Below are 18,994 nucleotides of genomic sequence, written 5' to 3' on the forward strand. Positions count from 1 at the left end.
CCCCCGACCTTAATCCCATTGAGAACTTGTGGTCAATTTTGCAAGAGGCGGGTGAACAAAATAAAACCCCACAAATTCTGAAAAATTCCAAGCATTGATCCGTCAGGATGTGGCCCAGAAGTTGATTGACAGAATGCCAGAGTGAATCGCAGAGGTCTTGAAAAAGAAGGGTCAACACTGCAAATATTGACTCTCTGCATAAACTTAAAGTAGAACTATAGACAAAACTTTTTTTTTTCAATTTGGATAGAGTAAGGGAGGATTATAACCAATGTCAGATTTTTTTTCGCCATCTGTGTCCCATTGCAGAGATTTCTCTTCACTTCATATTCCAAAGCAAAACAGGAAGTGAGAGGAAATCCCTGCAATTTAACCACTTAAGCCCCAGAAGATTTGGCTGCTAAACGACCAGGGGGTATTTTGCGATTCGGCACTGCGTGAATTTAACGGACAATTGCGCGGTCGTGCGACGATGTACCTAAACGAATTTGGCGTCCTTTTTTTCCCACAAACAGAGCTTTCTTTTGGTGGTATTTGATCACCTGTGCGATTTTTTGATCACGCGCTATAAACAAAAAAAGAGCGTCAATTTTGCAAAAATAACAATATTTTTCACATTTTTTTATATGAAATTCCCCAAAAAAAAATTTAAAAATCAAAATTTTTTAACATTTTCGGCCAATTTGTTTTATGCTACCTATGTTTGGTAAAAAAAATCGCAAAAAGCGTATTTTTATTGGTTTGCGCAAAAGTTATCGTGTTTACTAACAAAGGGAAAGATTTCTGTCATTTTTGTTGTTTTTTTTTTTAACGCGTAATGGCGGCGATCTGCGATTTTTTTTGCGGTACTGCGACATTGGGGCGGACAGATCGGACCCTTGACTGACATTTTTGACACTTTTGGGGTTACCAGTGACATTTCTACAGTAATCAGTGCTATACATATGCACTGTTACTGTAAAAATACACTGGTAGTGAAGGGGTTAACTTTATTTGGGAGGGAGGGACTGTGTATGTCCCTAGGGGTGTGCTTTCTACTGTGATTGGCTGTGGCTTGAGCTGTAAGGACACTGATCAACGGATCTACATACTAGATCCGTGTGATCAGTGTCTTTACACCGAGGAGAATGACAGGCAGCTTGTTTACACAAGCTGCCTGACTTTCTCCCTCTCCCCCGCCGATCGCAGAGTGGCCGGCAGACATCGGGTCCGCCGGTCACACGCGCGGGGGGGTCCGTGACCGCGCGGGAGCGGGAGCGCGCCGCCGGCGGCGCGCGCTTGCTCCCCAGACCCTCCCAGGCTAGTGACGTACCGCTACGTCACTCTGCCTGTGAGGGGCTGACCGCCGCAGTATATAGTCGTGCGGCGGTCGGCAAGCGGTTAAGGGAATTCCTTGGGGACACCAGGTCACCAGAACTAGTGTTCCCATAGGAAGATTTCCCCTCTATTACTTTTCTGGGGACAACCCAATATTTGGGATTTTCTTTACTTTCACTTTCTGTGATAAAGGTAAACAGGACAAACAGAGAGGGTGAAATGTCCCTAACGGAGGCACAGACAGCAATAAGAACTGACAGGTGTTCTAATCCTTCTCCACTCTATCCAAATCTAAAAAAAAAGTTTTACCTTTAGTTATACTTGAATAAAACCCTTTGACATGCTTATATACATGCTTAGTATAACTTGAAATGCTTGTAAATATACTTCAGTATACCATAGTAACATCTGACAAAATGATCTAAAAACACTCAAGCACCAGAATTTGTGAAATGTAATATTAGTGTCATTCTCACAACTTTTGGTCACAGCTGTACTGTAAGATGTTGCCATTTGTTATAGCAGGGAAGGAGAGCGATTTCCTCTTTTGATATCATGGTCTTTTTATTTTTTTCATAAATGACCTGCTGTCACCAGAGTTGTCACAGAGGAGAGAACTGGCATAGAGCTTCATGGCTCATCTGTAGGCTATAAAGAGGGCAATGCTGAGGGTGGATGCCATCTGAGGTAGTCATTTTTGCGGTGTGACAAGTGCAATGCCCAGGGAGGGAGCTTGGTAACTCTGAGCCTGTGATTTTGTCAGGCTCAGCATTTACTAAGCTGCACTGAGGACTAAGTGTCTGGCTTATATAACACCACCCACCATGTCTGAATTGGTGCCCCCAACACAATTGACCTCATTGGTGGCATGGCAATGGCTGCCAGTGGTAAATATTTACCATATATGCAACATTTCATATTTACCTAATAAAAAAAATAATAATTTGTGATAAACAATATTTTAACCACTGGCCGACTGCTCACAGTGATATTACTGCGGCAGTGCGGCTCCCCTGGGTCCAGCGACGTAGACCTAGGTCGCTGGACTCCTAGTGGTCTCACCGGCGTGTTTAGACACAGTGGAAGTCGGGCCGGAGGAGGAGAGGCGGCGATCGCTGCCTCTCTTCCCCGATTGTGGGGGAAAGTGTGAGAAGACCCGCCTGCTTATATAAACAAAGCAGGCGGATCTTCTCTGTGACAGATAGGGAGAGATTGCAGGATTCAGCATAGCTGAACCTGCGATCTCTGTGTCTGTCACAGAACCCCCTTCCCCCCCCACACGTCAGTAAGCATGAGGCATACATTTAACCCCTTGGTCACCAACAGTGATAACCCCTTCCCTGCCAGTGTCATTATTACAGTAACAGTGCATATTTATAGCACTGATTACTGTAGTAATGTCACTGGTCCCCCCCCCCAGTGTCAAAAATGTCAGTTAGGGGTCCGATCTGTCCGCCACAATGTCGCAGTCCCACAAAAAATCACAGATCGTCGCCATTACTAGTAAAAAAAAAAACAATAAAAATGACATAAATCTTTAACCTTTTTAAAGTGGTTAAAAAAATGTATTGAAAAACAACAAATTCCCTTTTAGTTTTTCATTTTAAACGTTTGGTCTGTAATGCCAGGTTTCCTCAGCAGGTGGGAAAACAATATATGGAAGTTCTTAAAGATATATATTTTTTTTTTAACAAACCTACAGATACAGGTAGCAGTTGGATTTTTATTTATGCCAGAAGACCCTTTTAGAGTGAAGGAGGAGTACACTATGATATGAAAAAGAGATAGATTTTTAGGAAAAGGGTGTAAAGATAAAAAGTGCAATACTCTAGCCTCAGCTGCCTGGCTGAATATAATGGGAGGTACAGTTCAAACACAAACAGCAGGCTGAAACTCGTCATTCTGCAAATTAGGCATTACAAGAGTGAAAGGACAAACCTGTAATTTCTGTGCAAATGCTTGTGGGTTCTTCTCTGCTAGATCCGGCTCTAGGTAACTCAGCTGGTCACAAAGAGTATTGTGATGTGCGATCCGTGACAACAATGCTCCAGAAGGAATATAGTCATCATCAGGAGAGCCCTGGGACGGAACACTTGTGATCAGTAATGTACAATGTAACACAAACATTAGTTAAAAGAAAGAAGTATTTTTTTCATTACAGTGTTCTTTTCCCCCAGGGAAAGACTGTGGAACGTTAGCTATGTGGATGCCCTCTCTACTTTTACCCCACAGTCATCCAACAACACAACTAGCAAGGAGATGGCATTTACTGTTTATACGTGTCAAATAATTCCAGTTCTGTGCAATGGAGGATACTTTACATATTGTACATACAACATTGTATAGTATATACCGTATATGTACAGTATATTTTACATATATAAATGTAATTGGTAAATCTTTCATGTAATTTTACTTTTTTGTTTTCGGGTTAAGCAATCCAGTAAAAAGCAGCCTGTCATGGGATATATATCTCTGCCAAAACAAAATGACTAATTTACACTGGAGTTCTATTTTAAACCACTAGATTCTGAAGGTTCTCATGAACAAATATTGTTTAATTTAGCTTTATGTAAATGAAATACATACTGAGAAAAAAATGATTCCCAAGCAAATGCTAATGGTGCAGTGTTGTGTGAGTGATCTCAGACCACAGGGAATAATTAAAAAGAGTACAGCACACACTACAACATATAATTGTGTAATGTGTTGAGAACTGGAATTACTGGGTTTCCTTAAGCCTGAGAAAAAAAATAGCTAGATGTCCAAAAAGAAAATGAAATGATGGCCTTGATGGATAAACACAGCAAAGGCCAAGAAAAAATATAATGTGTCCCTGGAGCTGGCTTTAAACCAGTGAATAATCGTATCTGGATAATCTTGTATTTATTAGCAGAACCTGTTTGATTGACAGCCATAATTGTTCATTCTAGTAAACATATATTAGCTATTTATTTTTTTCTTACAGACAGAGCAATGATGTGCTATTATCTAGTACAGTTTAACTGAAAAGGGCTGGCGTCTGATTAGCTCTATCATTCACACTCAGTCCAGGCAGATCATTGCTCATTTCCTTATGCACCACTAAGCCTAAAACCAATTCTATACTTGTACAGATGAGCTAGAATTAGATTCACATATTTGTATATATCTGTTTCCAAATCTAGATTAGATATGTGATATTAACATTCATCTCTTTTCAGTATAATGTTTTATTTGTATTGACTTCCACCTTAGACTAAAGATGGCTTCAATGTCAGAAGCAGAAATATTCCTTTCCATGTAAAAACCAGACAGGAAGTACTCTTCGCATAGAAGCTAGTGCTCCCTTTTATTTTTCATTATTTTAAATACACTCTCTTCTGATATGTTCCTGAAACCTTTACATACCTTGTAAATGACATTAAAGCTTAACTCAGCCTGGAGCTTGCTTAAGGACAGCACTGAAGGCTGTCACAGTGAGGGATACACTTTATCCACGCACCCCTAAACTCAACGAGCATTGAACCCTTGTGGGGGTGAATGTTGGCTACTGCAAGGGTAAATTTTGTATAAGTCCTAGAGTTCTATTTTACAGACCAGCAGGCAGTCTTGATAAAGGCTATCACTAATGCAAAGTTACATAGTTACATAGTTGGTGAGGTTGAAAAAAGACATCAGTCCATCCAGTTCACCCTTTGATGTGTGTGTGTGTGTGTTTGCTGTTAACCGTACATTGTATACCCCTGTATGTTGTACATTGTATACCCCCCTGTATGTTGTACATTGTATACCCCTGTATGTTGTGGTCTCTAAGGTGCCCATCTAATAGTTTTTTGAAACTATCAATGCTCCCTGCTGATATGACTGCTTGTGGAAGAGAATTCCACATCCTTACCGCTCTTACAGTGAAGAACCCCTTACGCATTTTAAGGTTAAACCGCCTTTCCTCTAGTTTTAGTGAGTGGCCACGTGTCTTATTGTATCTTTCTCTGAATAGTTTGTTCCTTATGCTGGGGTTGCCAGTACAGTATTTGATCATTGATATCATATCCCCCTCAATCGTCTGTTCTCCAGAGAGAATAAGCTCAGTGCTTGTAGTCTTTCCTCATAGCTGATGTCCTCCATTCCCCTAATTATTTTTGTTGCCGGTTCTCTGGACTCTTTCCAGTTCCAGCACATCCTTCCTGAGGACCGGTGCCCAGAACTGGACAGCATACTCCAGATGTGGCCGGACCAGGGTCTTGTAGAGCGGGAGAATAATCTCTTTATTTCTGGAGTGAATCCCCTTTTTTATACATCCCAGTATTCTGTTGGCTTTGCTTGCAGCTGCTTGGCATTGCATGCCACTGCCAAGCCTGTTGTCTACCAGTACCCCCAAGTCTTTTTCCATCCTAGACTCACCCAGAGGTTCCCCCCCCCCTAGTGAGTAGCATGCTTTCTGGTTTCTGGCCCCCAAGTGCATTACTTTACATTTTTCAACATTAAACCTCATCTGCCATATAGTTGCCCACCCCATTATTTTGTTCAGGTCCGCTTGTAAGGTTTCCACATCCTGCATAGAAGATATTGGCAAGCTTAGTTTAGTAACCCACTCCTTATATCTCTTGGACTGTAACTGGTAAATATCATTATTACTAATCACAATTATGTCTATCTGCTATTCTAATATAAACCAAATGATGGCGTCACAATTGCCTATTTAATTCTCAATATTGTAGGATAAGCATGTATTTAGAAAATCAAACTGCAAGGGAGATACATTTGTAACAGCCTGTGAGTCAGCTGAGACCCAAATTCACAAGGAATATTTTTAAAAAATTAGACAGCAGGTGATACTGCTGCCCAGTACTCTACTATAATTCTGGGAAGCTCATAATCCTAAAAAGCAGAACTTGCTTCTTGGATTTCGTTTTAGATAATGTACTGAATATGTATTTTGGAACACGAATATTTGCATAAACACTTCCTCACCAGTTCCATTTTTCCACTTCCAATCATCTCTGGCTCATCATCTCTGGGCCGTGACCTCTCCAGGGCTTGCCGTGTACTATCCTGCATTATGGGTGGAGATCTGGAGAGGGGCAGCTGTCCAGAGCATATATTAGACTCCATTGTCTCAAAGCTGGATGGATAAAAAGAATATAGATAATTAGGATATAAACACAGCACATCTGACATTACCTCGGCAGCCTTGTACATCCTGCACTGAAGACCAGTTGGCCTCTCATTTGCAAAACAAATTTGACTGCAACTGTACACCAAAATGTGCTGCTGATCTACTTACTCTGTCCCTGGGGTACAAGACTCTGAAAACTTGGCAGGAGAGATTTCTGGGCTGTCCTGTGATGCTTCAAACATGAGGTACAGAGACTGGGGCTGAGGCACATCCCGGAGCTGTGGAAACATTACAACGGCAGCGTCAGAATGAGTCAAACTCTATAATATTTAGGCTGCTGTTATACACCACACACACCCTGAGTAATGACTTTACTTACTATAAGTATGGCCTTATTTTAATAACATACTTTGATGCATTGTTATAGAGGAGAGTTCTGCAATAAATACCTTGTATATAAAGTATACAGGCAGATTTACAGCACAGAGATGGATTTGTACTTCCTATTTTTGTGTGTTCAAGGACAGATTTTATATACATAATCTACATTCTCAATGCTGCCATTTCAGGGAATAATGTACTCATAGGTTACATACAGAGTTGTATAAAGTACTCAAAACCCATACTTGAGTAAAAGTACAAGTGCTCGATCAAAAAGTGACTTGAGTAGAAGTGGAAGTGCTCGATCAAAAAGTGACTTGAGTAGAAGTACTAAAGTATTCAACATTTTTTGTACTTAAGTATTGCAAGTAGTTTTTTTTTAAATTTTGCTACTCAAGGACTGAAAGTAAAAGTACAAGTACTGTGTTATGTAGTTATTAAAGAAAGAAGTCAAAAGTTTGAACATCATATTGTTTTTTATTATTTCAAATGCAGCTTTTATTTATGCATACAGTAGCATTTATTTTCGTATGCGCTGATAATACACGTTTTGAGCTTCATGAAACCTGCCATCTACTGTTCTGGCAGTGGTCATTTTTATAATAGTAACGAGTAACTATGCAGCACAAAAAAAAAAAATATATCGGAGTAGAAGTATTGAAATCAACGAAAAAATGTAGTGAAGTAAAAGTGGAAGTAGGAGAAAAAAATTATACTCTAGGAAAGTACAGATACCGCCTTTCGGTACTTAAGTACAGTAGTGAAGTAGTTCTACTTAGTTACTATACATCTCTGGTTACATATAGAATACAGTAACTTTCCCTACTTTAATGGTATTACCTACTTGAATGTTATTAAATTCAGGAAAATTGCACATTTTAATGTTAAGTGAGTTTTAAATTTCCCCAAATATGATTAAATAGACCTATTGTACTTAGGAAAGTGGATCTGAAGTTTGCTATGTATTCTGTGAACTTGAACACACATGTGTAAGTTGTATATATATTTTTTTGTATCAATAAAATACCATTTTTTTTACATTTATATGCGTTATTACCCGCTACAGTCCCATTTAGGGGGTCCCCTTCCTCTTGTATGCTCACTACTGAAGTTAAAAATTGGTCCTATACCCTCTTGATGTTCCAGTGAAAAAAAGGAATAAGTATTAAAGCATATGTCAAGCCAAAACCTTTCTATCTAGTAAGTAGTTTGGAGCTCTAGCTTTATTTATTTATGGTGTTTTTTTGTTCACAGGAAAAGCAAGAGGGAGTGGGGGACCTAAAATAAATTTTAACCTTAGGTCCCCTTTAAAAGATCTGTAAACCTTTTAAAGGGGACCCAAGGTTAAAATATAATTTAGGTTCACCACTCTCTCTTGCTTTTCCCGTGAAAAAAAATAAAAAATAATAATTGAATAAAGCTAGAGCTCCAAAGTACTTACTAGATAGAAAGGCGTTGGCTTGACATATGCTTTAATATTTTTTTCACTGGAACATAAAGAGGGAATAGGACCAATTTTTTACTTCAGATCCACAGGTCCGCATCAGTGTGAACCCAGTCTAACTAACTGGAATACTGCCAGAATCCTTATGGAAGCTCTGGTGGTCACATTAGCACGTGTGTACAGTTTCCTCAACAGTACAAACAGATTAATAATTGGCTTTAATTGAAACTCTCAAACGGCAATGTCATACTTACCAATAAAGCCTATTTTTACTAGATAATGCCCAATTTTTGGGTTAGGCTCCTATAGTTCAAGACCAAGTTCAACACATGCAAATGCACATAGAATGTATGTGGGAATGAGAACTATATAAGTAATAGGATATAAAAACACAATGGGTGTGTAATATGTGTGTAAAATTAACACTATGTGCTGATACCAAATCAATAAATAAATAAATGTGTTCAATACCTTGCTTATTGAGACTCAACATAAATATGCAAATATATGTAAATGTAGGTATAAAAATATAAAAGCATATAAAGATAGTATTAATAAATTATGGTGATATAGAGAGTTAGTGTGCAAAGGTGCTAAAAAATAAATATAGTGCACTAATCAAACTAAATAAGGTGCATTCCGAATAGTCATAACCATCTATTCAATAAAGTGCAACTGCATACTCATAAGCAATGAAAATAAATAAGTGGGTGAACTATGTGCATCCCACACTGGTGACAATATAAACACTAGTAAATAAATAAGTGCAGCCGTGCAAATAACTATATAAATTGTGAAAGTGAGAACCATATAAATTCAAAGGCTCAAAAAGCAGGTTCTGTGTATTTTAAAATTGTCCAAAAATAGTGCAATCAGAGCTGGTACAGAAATCATAAAGTTCTATAGTCCATATAAGGATGGAGTAAGGTGCTCTTTTTTTCTATGAAGCCGGGAGTGCAGTGAGTGGTCGGAAGATAGGGTGCTCCCCCTCTCCTGGGGTCCTGTGCTTACCGGATGTCCGTACCCCTACAGGGGTAAATGGCGGGTCGATAACAGGGATCGCTCCCATACACCGGCAATCTGGTTCCGTCCTATCCTTCCTATTACCACTCGTATCCACTCCTTGCTCCGGTACACATAGGGGTTAAAGCATCAGGGAGAGAGCTCCAGTACAATTCCCGGGTATATGAAAAAGGGGAAAAACAGAAGCCTCCGATAGTGCAGGATTGCCTTTAAAACTTTTATTTAGATTCCAAAAAAGACATGGACTCACATAAAATCAACATGCAGCGCATCCGTATGGCATAGGGTCCGCAACTACCTCGTTCGCGGTGCTCGCCTGGGATCAGCGTGTGTCCCAACCGCCGGATATGCGTTCCTAGCCTCGGGATCGTTCAGACGGAAGTGATGTGGTCACGGATGCTGATCCCAGGCGAGCACCGCGAACGAGGTATTGAACACATTTATTTATTTATTGATTTGGTATCAGCACATAGTGTTAATTTTACACACATATTACACACCCATTGTGTTTTTATATCCTATTACTTATATAGTTCTCATTCCCACATACATTCTATGTGCATTTGCATGTGTTGAACTTGGTCTTGAACTATAGGAGCCTAACCCAGATTTCCCATTAACCTACTTTCCGGGCAGCGCCAATCACTTCCCCTTTTGACATTTACACCTGATGCTCCCCCATTGGGGGTGCATCTTTTGGAGTGGGCAGCAGCCATTAGTGTTTTATTTATAGAAATTTTACGCACTATTTTATAGATAGCTTATCCTAAGCGCGGATCTTTCTTCTTTTCTTCAATGCCCAATTTTTGGACTCTGAAGAGATGGTGCATAGCAAACTAGCTGGTTTTGACCAAGTATGGTCAGATTTGAAGAATGGTTTAAATCAGAGAGTGTTTAAAACACACATGTTTTTATTATAAGTTTTCAGAAGCTTGAAAATACTCCAAGTATTACCGAAAAATGCAAATGCTAACAGAGATTACACAAACTACACATGATGTGCTATGTATTAAATAAACATGGCTTACCGGAGAGCACTTTCCTGTTTTCTCCATGTATTCAATGTTGTATGAGCTTCCATAATCTGTATCTGTGAAGAAAAAAAAGTAAAAATATTTATGTTAAGGAGTAGAAAAGTTCATTGCTAACCCATAAAATATTAAAAAAGTAATCCAGAGAGTTATCCAATTGCCTTTTGGGAATAGCAAATATTTTATTTCCTTGTTAGAAGAAATTAAACCTCGCTTTCGGGTGTTATGTTGCCTTCCTCTGGTAATGCATTTTAGTGAAAATTGATGGACACGTGCTCATAAATCTCAATGGAAATGCATATTTGATTTAAGAAAAGACAATATAAGCTCACACATTGGATTTATTGGCTGACTTAGTCCACAGTTGCTATGGTAAAGAGTTGTATTTTACATTTGTCTAGCTTTTTATATATTAGACAATGTACACAACTTTACTCACAAGTAACGTGGAGTCTAGCACATAAAAGCATCTGCTACCCTTTACTCAAGAAAGACTAGCTATAAAAAGTATTGTCTATTTTACATACTTTGGTGGTTTAAAAGACTGGCAACAGAGACCCACCAGTTTCCTGAAAGACCACTAAGTGCGAGTAAAGAACTCAAAGTTGTGTTCAGTTCTTGCACAGTGAAAGGAACATTCCCTTGTCCAAAGATGGAACAACTGGTAATTTGTGCTAAAAAAATGAATTAAACCCACTCAGTCCTTGAATGTTTACACTATATTGTCAAAAGTATTGGGACGCCTGCCTTTACATGCACATGAACTTTAATGGCATCACAGTTTTAGTCCATAGGTTTCAATATTGAGTTGGCCCACCCTTTGCAGCTATAACAACTTTAACTCTTCTGGGAAGGCTACTCACAAAGTTCAGGAGTGTGTCTATGGGAATGCTTAACCATTCTTCCAGAAGCGCATAAAGGTCCATAAAGCACAAAGCAAGGTCCATAAAGACATGGATGAGTGAGTTAAGAGTGGAGGACCATGATTGTCCTGCAAAGAGTCCTGACCTAAACGCATTAGAACACCTTTGGGATGAATTAGAGCAGAGACTATGATCCAGGCCTTGTCGTCCACACCAGTGCCTGACCTCAGAAATGTGCTTCTGGAAGAATGGTCAAACATTTCCATAGAAACACTCCTAAACCTTTTGGACAGCCTTCCCCGAAGAGTTGAAGCTGTTATAGCTGCCAAGGGTGGGCCAACTCAATACTAAACCCTACAGACAAAAACTGGGATGCCATTAAAGTTCATGGCATCCCAATACGTATCCCAATACGTTTGACAATCTAGTGTATGTCCATATAGCCTATGTGCCCATGCAGTGGCAGCAAAGAGTTTTTCAAGCAATCAAGGTGACATGTAGCAGTATGTGTAGGGCAGTGTGTACAGAGCAGTACCATCTGTGGAAGAGTGAAACTGATTCTCATTGACAAAGCTGGTCAGGTCAGATGGTTGGGGATAGTCTTGTTTGTCTGATTCCAAATCCACTGCCATGCAGGTCCATTTCTGGCTACCAACAGAAGAGGCTAGCTTCTCTTCATCAGTGGCGTGATCTTCGGAGGCTATCACAGGGGGGGTGTCTGACTTGCAGAGTACTGTCAGCTCCTGCAGGGAGACGCAATAGTAAAATAGTACACATTGGCTAAAACAAATTGTAACTTTCCATTTCTAACAAGTCGAATACTGCACTTTAGGGCAATGTAATAATAAACTTTATGAACAGTATTCAACACCCATTTTGTTCTTTAGGCCTGTACAGTGTGTATATACAATCATGTTTTTGTTACTGTCTGGGCTCCTCCTCCACCAAGCATGCAGTAAATTGATGGAAATCTCAAAAAGGGGGCAGATTGCAAACTCCTAAAAGTGGTTCTAACCCTTCACCCGCTCTACAAAAAGATGCTGCCTGTGTCCCTGCTGGAGAGATCTGTTATCAATTCCTATCCAGAAAATACACAGGAAATTAGGAAAAATCTCCCTAAAGGGGAGACAGACAGCCAAAAAACCTGACAGGGCTTCTAAGCCTTCCCCACTCTATCCAGAAACTAAAAAACAATGTAGCTGGACTTTGAAATGTCTGGCTAAAGCCTAGTACACGCTGGCTCAGGTCGGAGTTGCTATACAGCAATCTCCCCTGCTGTGCTATTGTGTTCTGACAGGGGGATCCCAGAGGGATCCCAGGGGAACAGACACAAGCAAGCCAAACAGCTGGCTTCTGTCAGACCGGCTGCCATAGACACGGGCCGAATGTTGGCCAGTTTCTATTGAACCGGTCGACATTCGGCCCATTTGTACTAGGCCTTATACTATGAGAAGTATTCAAAATGTAATGGTTACTGTGGAGGTTTCCTAAAGTGATTGGGTAACAGTAAATGTCAGCCATTCTATACAGCTACTTCATTATCAAATACATCTTTGCCCCCTACACAATAACCACTAGTCCATATCTCTACTACTCTACAGCCCACAAACATCGGTTTGTTTTAATAAAGGCAAATTATCCCTCAGCTTAGTCAATACTGTAAAAATTCCTTTTGAAAACAATAACCAATCATGTAAATGGAAGATGAAAGAAAAAAAAAATACAACAGTATTTTTGTTGCACGTGATTGGATGATGGAAGTAAGCAGAGCTTCACCTCATTCACTAAGCCAGAGAACATTTTCACTGCAAACTGCTTTAACCACTTGCCGACCAGCAGCCGTAGTTTTACGGTGGCAGGTCGGCTCTATTACGCGAAACGACGTACCTGTACGTCACTTTGTGTATCAGACAGTGGAGTCGCACATGCCCCAATTGGCCAGAGGGGGAGCCAAGCAGCGGGTCCGGTAAACGCGATGTCCGCCGGCCACCCACAATCTCTCCCCATGGAGACAGAACGGCGGTCTGCCTATGTAAACAAGGCACACCACCATTCTGTCACAGATGAACACAGGGATCCTACTATTTAGGAACACAGGTCTCTGTGTTTATCTATTGAATACATTCCAAACACAGTTAGAAAGCACTCTCTAGGAGCACACTCAACCCTTTGATCGCCCCTGGTGTTAACCCCTTCCCTGACAGTGTCATTAGAACAGTAACAGTGCATATTTTTAGCACTAATTACTGTAGTGATGTCAGGTGATGTTAGGTGCCCGATCTGTCCGCCACAATGTCGCAGTCCTGCTAAAAATCGCTGATCGCCTCCATAACTATTAAAAAGTAATTAAAAAATAAATCTATCCCCTAGTTTGTAGACACAATAACTTTTGCGCAAACCAATCAATATACACTTATTGTGATTTTTTACTAAAAGTATGTGGCAGAATACAGCTGTTCTCCCTCTAGGTCACGGCGTAAAAGCTTAGCCCACTTGGTCACTGTTTGCGACACCAGGGCAATGGTGAATACCGGCCTCAGGGCCGAACCAGCCAGAGTGTACATATTGCGGGCCACAGCCTCCGCATTCCTGTCAGCCCGTTTCTTAAAGGCCGGGGACTCTTCAACGGGAATCATGGTTGCCTTGTTCAATCTGGAAACTGGAGGGTCCACCACTAGTGGAACAGTTCACTTCTTAAGGGACTCCTCATAGGGGTAACTCCTTATAAATCGCTTAGGGACCCCAAGGGGACGCTTTGGTTGTCCCCACTCTTTAGCGACAATTCTGTCAAAATAGGCGGGGAAAGGAAACCTTTGCTGCTCTGGATGGCTTGTGAGTGCCAAAGGGAACCTGCGCCTCCGTCGCAGCTGCAGCTGCGTCCTCCATCTTCAAGGTCTCACGCACAGATACAATCAGTGCTTCCACCAGCGCCTTTTCATGTGCGGTTGCAGATGTGGAGTAGTCATCCTTACTATCTGAGGATTCCGGGCGCGTGGTCGTTTTTTTCTAGCCCGTTGCCCGAAAACCACCTCCACCCGGGAAACAAAAGAGTCCAGGTCAGTGCATCGATGGATAGTTGGGACCCAAAGGGCCCCACAGTCTAAGATAGGGGGTCAAGTGGGGGGATGTGCTCCAAAGACTCCATGAGTCACCAGGGGGACCCCACAAAACGTGTTAAACACTGCAAAGGGACAGCCCCCACCATGCTGGCAGCACCACACAATTGCCAGGCACAAGCACTAAGCAATAATCAAGAGAGAGGGAGAGAACCCCACCAGACTCACCACCCAGCAGAAACAGGCACCTGCAGCCACCAGGATAGTCTACAATCCACATGTGGCGATCAGAAAGTGAAAAGATCCAGGAGTCAGCACCAGGGGATAGGGAGGGGCTCCCACCACCAAAACCGCCGCCCACAGGGCTCCACTGTCATGGCTGCCGCTATTTTCAATGGCAAACCACCGCAAAATGGAGAGCAGACTACACAAACATGGACACTGTGCATAGAAACACACAGACTACAGCAAAATGGCACCCCCGTGTGACACCACGAGGCTCCCAGTGACTCCTAGACCTCAAGGACAGACCAAGGCAGGACGGGGGGCCCTGGCAGGAGCCCCCACCAGGTACAACCCCCCCCCCCGCACAGCCGATTGTCACAGCGCCCTGCCCCCTACCCAGGAGGTGGACCAGACCACCCAAACAGTCCCAGCATAAGTGAAAGGGGTTGGGATGGGGAACAGATGAAAGGGGGGGTGCCTGACATAGGAGGAGGAACCCTGGGGTCCAACAGTTCCAAAGAGGGGCCCATGTCCACCCCAAAACCCTCCAGTGGGAGAGGTGGGACAGCTACTCACCCAACCAGCAACCAGGCGGGACCTGCTCCAGACAGAACCCCTCGCCATCTAAATGGGAGGGCTTTTGGCCAGGAGGAACGCTGCAACTCAGACCGAGACCCGGTCGTATGCAACCTCGCGAGGCATTTAACTCGCAGGCCAGCCCCTTTCCAGTGGGGCTATGTCGCGGCTGGCCTAGCGCTGAGTTGAGGTCTGCGCACGCGCGCTCGCTGGTCAGACTGGGGTGACCACTGGATCTAGAATATCCAGGGCGTCTGCCAGTCTGGCAGTTGATTTTAGATCTCACAGGAAAAAAACAGGAGAAAATATTTATATCTAAAAAAATTTGCCCGGACCAGAGATCCCAGCAAGGAAGTAGGTCCTTACTCCTGACTAGGCAGAAGAAACTGAGTACCTATAGCAGAGTGATGGAGTATACCCCCTGGGATTGCCCATAGGTGTAGCCAGATTCCTTTTCTGCCTAGTGTCCTACTCCTATGGGGGGCAGTATAACCAAATGGTTATGAAGATCAGGAGCTGTGTCCGTCAATGAACAAAAGAGAAATATTGTTTTTATTTTCCAGAATTGTCGCTCTGTTTTTGCTTACAGTGCAAAAAATAAAAACCGCGATCAAGATGATCAAATACCACCAAAAGAAAGCTCTATTTGTGGGAAAAAAAGGACATCAATTTAATTTGGGTACAGCGTCGCATGTGTCAGTTATAGTAACGTAGTGCCGTATCACAAAAAAATGGGCTGGTCATTAGGGAGTAAAACCTTCCGGCCCTAAGTGGTTAAATGTTCACTTGAAGTTTTTTCCATATATGATTATTTACTCACTTTCAATGTGGCTTTGAATTTGCTAAAAAATATCAGCTAATAAATTCCCTAGTACAGCCCTTTTCCACCTCTTCTGGGAGTGTCTAATTACTGTGTGTGCTGGCCTTGCTCCTTTGCCCCTCCCCTCAACCCCTCACAAAACCTTGTGGCTGCTGGGGGAATCATAAAGGGAATACTATAGAGCAGTGGTCTCCAAACTCCAGCTCTTTGCTTGCCTGTTTGTGGCCCTTGTGGCAGTGTTCCTCACCAACACCTACTTTGAGTTATCATTCCTTCCAGAGACACAAACAGTGGGAAATGATTCCCCCCCGCTGACAGTAATGATGGGACACATTCTTTCTACTGACATCAGTGATTGGGCACTATTCCTTTCACTGACACCAGCAATGGGGCATCAGGGCCAGTATGGCCTACCGGGATAGCGGTAGATTTCCCGGTAGGACGCCTGCCCTGGGGCCAATTTATTGTTACCAACCACCCGCCCGTATAGGTCGGTTATGGGCAGCGGTGCTCGTAAACAGTATGGCTGCAGGCCGACAGTGCAACTGCGCATGCGCCATTCCCGAAGTCTGAGGGGCTCGGGGAAGCTCCTACACGCTCGATCGAGCGGGCTCATGCACAGTGAAGTAATGGCGCCAACTTGCGCAATTTTTTATTGTGGGGCACTCGGTCTTGGCACGACAGCGCCTCGTTGTCACATCAGCAGGTAAGGCCGGACCCCCGGAACACTCCACAGCCTCTGACCACCCCTTGCACCATGTCCACAGCCGCTGACCAGACCACCACCTGCACCATGTCCGCAGTCTCTGACCACCCCCTGCACCATGTCCGCAGCCTCTGACCAGACCACCACCTGCACCATGTCTGCAGCCGCTGATCACCACCTGTACCATATCCGCAGACGCTGATCACCACCTGCACCATGCCTGCAGCCTTTGACCACCCCCTGCATCATGTCCACAGCCTCTGACCACCCCCTGCACCATGTCCGCAGCCCCTGACCACCCCCTGCACCTTGCCCGCAGTTCCTCACCAGACCACCCCCTGCACCATGTCTGCAGCCGCTGACCAGACCACCACCTGCACTATGTCCGCAGCTGCTGACTACCACCTGCACCATGTCTGCAGCCTCTGACCAGACCACCACTTGCACCATGTCTGCAGCCTCTGACCAGACCACCCCCTGCACCATGTCTGCATCCGCTGACCACCCCCTGCACCATGTCCGCAGCCACTGACCCCCATCTGCACCATGTCCGCAGCCTCTGAAATCTCTAATCACCCTCTGCACCATGTCCGCAGCTATATATATATATAGCCCTATGTGCTTTTTATATCTATCTTATCTATATATAATACACTCATGTGCTTTAAATTGCATGGTTTTCCCTTTTATGAAAAAGAAAATAATGACGTTATGCTGTTGAGCTGGTATAGTACAATAACGCTATAGGGCTAGTATGAAAATATTTTCAGGGCTGATTTTTATTCCCAGCCTGGCCCTGTGGGACATCATTTCTCCCCCGGATATAATCGATTGGGCACTACTCCTCCCACTGATACCAACGATGGGGCACTATTCCTCCCACTGACACCAACGATAGGGCACTATTCCTCCCACTGACACCAACGATGGGGCACTATTCATCCCACTGACACCAACAATGGGGCACTATTCCTCCAAAAATTAGCAACGGTGGGGCACTATTCCTCCAAATAATAGCAACGGTGGGGCACGGTTCTTTCTCCTGCTGACCACAGGCGCTATGTAGTTGTTTTTATCTACCTAGCCAGAGAAATTATTTACTCCCACTGTCCACAGTCTGGCCCTCCTAAAGTCTGAAGGAGAGTAAACTTTTCCTTTGTTTAGAAAGTTTGGAGACCCTACTATAGAGTTTGAGTTGAATAACAGCTCTGAGTCTGCTGGGGCTTCTGACATTCCATCTGCAATGACAGCGTCCAGCAGCAATCTCTGAAATGTTGGCTTTTACAGGTAAAAATGTGTCTAAAATACACAGCTCATATAATCTTATGGAAAGTTTTTTGTTGAAATGAATGGTTTGGCAACAGGGTCTCTTTAACCTCTGAAAAATATATTGAAATATTTTATCATAGAGAACACATCTAATATACAGTGTGAACTACTCAAGAACATCAATCATTCATTCCATTCATACAAACCTCAGAGCCATTTTCAGTAACTGGGGAGCGTTTTGGTGACTTCTTCACCCTAAATGTGTCACTGAAAAAAGGAACAGAAAAAAAAAGTAATTACAATAAAATGACAATCCCAATGGGAAATGATTGATTACACAGGTTATTTACCATGTTATCTACTGCTAAAGGTTTCACATAAATAACATGCAGTTTCATCATAGCCTTTAGCTATAATGTGACTGCATCTGGACAAAGCAGGGTGGTAATCTGCATGTAGCTTGGGTTCCATGCCATCTTCTAGCAGCATTTACTTTCAGACAAAATGCAATGGATATTACATTTAACTGGTTACTGGAAGAAATAAAATGAAAACCGGCATACATTCAGAACTGCCTTCTCCGAAACGATCCTTTAAGTTTGCGGTTTAAACATTTCTTTATATATCCGGTTTGATTAACAAAACATAATGGGGAGTGAAGGCACTGGCCATAGCAAGCAGTCTCCCTGTTTTGTGTACTTGGTGCATGTTTCTTAAAGCCCATTTCAACCCTCTTCATTGATAACTGTAATGCAGTCAGGTTGCATATACAGCAAAAGAAAAATGCTGCTCTTTTACTTTTTTTTTTTTTAATAAATATTCTACAACTTTAATTTTTAGCTGCTAAATGCTACAGCAAGTATTAAATACTCTATGCTGCAGCACATGAGAAAGTTTGACCGCTGTTTAGAAAGCATCAACCTGGCTCTCCAGCAGTCCGATACAGCCCTTAAACTCTGCTTGAGCCCCCGTTCACACCAGTGCGACTTTGAAATTTAAAAGCCGCATATCAGTGTGATTTGGACCCAAGATTTAATTGCAGCTTCATTTAACAAAAGTCAATGCAAGTCGCAATAAAATCCCCAAAAAACTAGCGCAGGAACCTTTTTCAAAGTCGCTGCGACGTGGGTGGCAACGATTTGAACGGTTCCATTACCAGTAATGGGGTGCGATTTGTCAAGCAAT

At 42.6% G+C, this 18,994-nt stretch overlaps 1 protein-coding gene across 1 annotated transcript in view; it reads right to left on the bottom strand.

The window, feature by feature from the left end:
- The window catches only part of TACC2 (transforming acidic coiled-coil containing protein 2), a 229,261-nt gene that overhangs the window by 35,875 nt on the left and 174,392 nt on the right, over positions 1–18,994 (bottom strand). The window contains exons 8-13 of the mRNA XM_082268876.1: positions 18,016–18,076; positions 11,693–11,900; positions 10,292–10,353; positions 6,584–6,693; positions 6,271–6,421; positions 3,256–3,396 (exon numbers count right to left, since the gene is read on the bottom strand). Of these exons, the coding sequence (XP_082125002.1) occupies positions 3,256–3,396; positions 6,271–6,421; positions 6,584–6,693; positions 10,292–10,353; positions 11,693–11,900; positions 18,016–18,076 (733 nt within the window). The remainder of the gene's footprint in view (positions 1–3,255; positions 3,397–6,270; positions 6,422–6,583; positions 6,694–10,291; positions 10,354–11,692; positions 11,901–18,015; positions 18,077–18,994) is intronic.

Source organism: Pelophylax lessonae, assembly GCF_965119305.1.
Source record: "Pelophylax lessonae genome assembly, chromosome: 9".
NCBI lineage: Eukaryota > Metazoa > Chordata > Amphibia > Anura > Ranidae > Pelophylax > Pelophylax lessonae.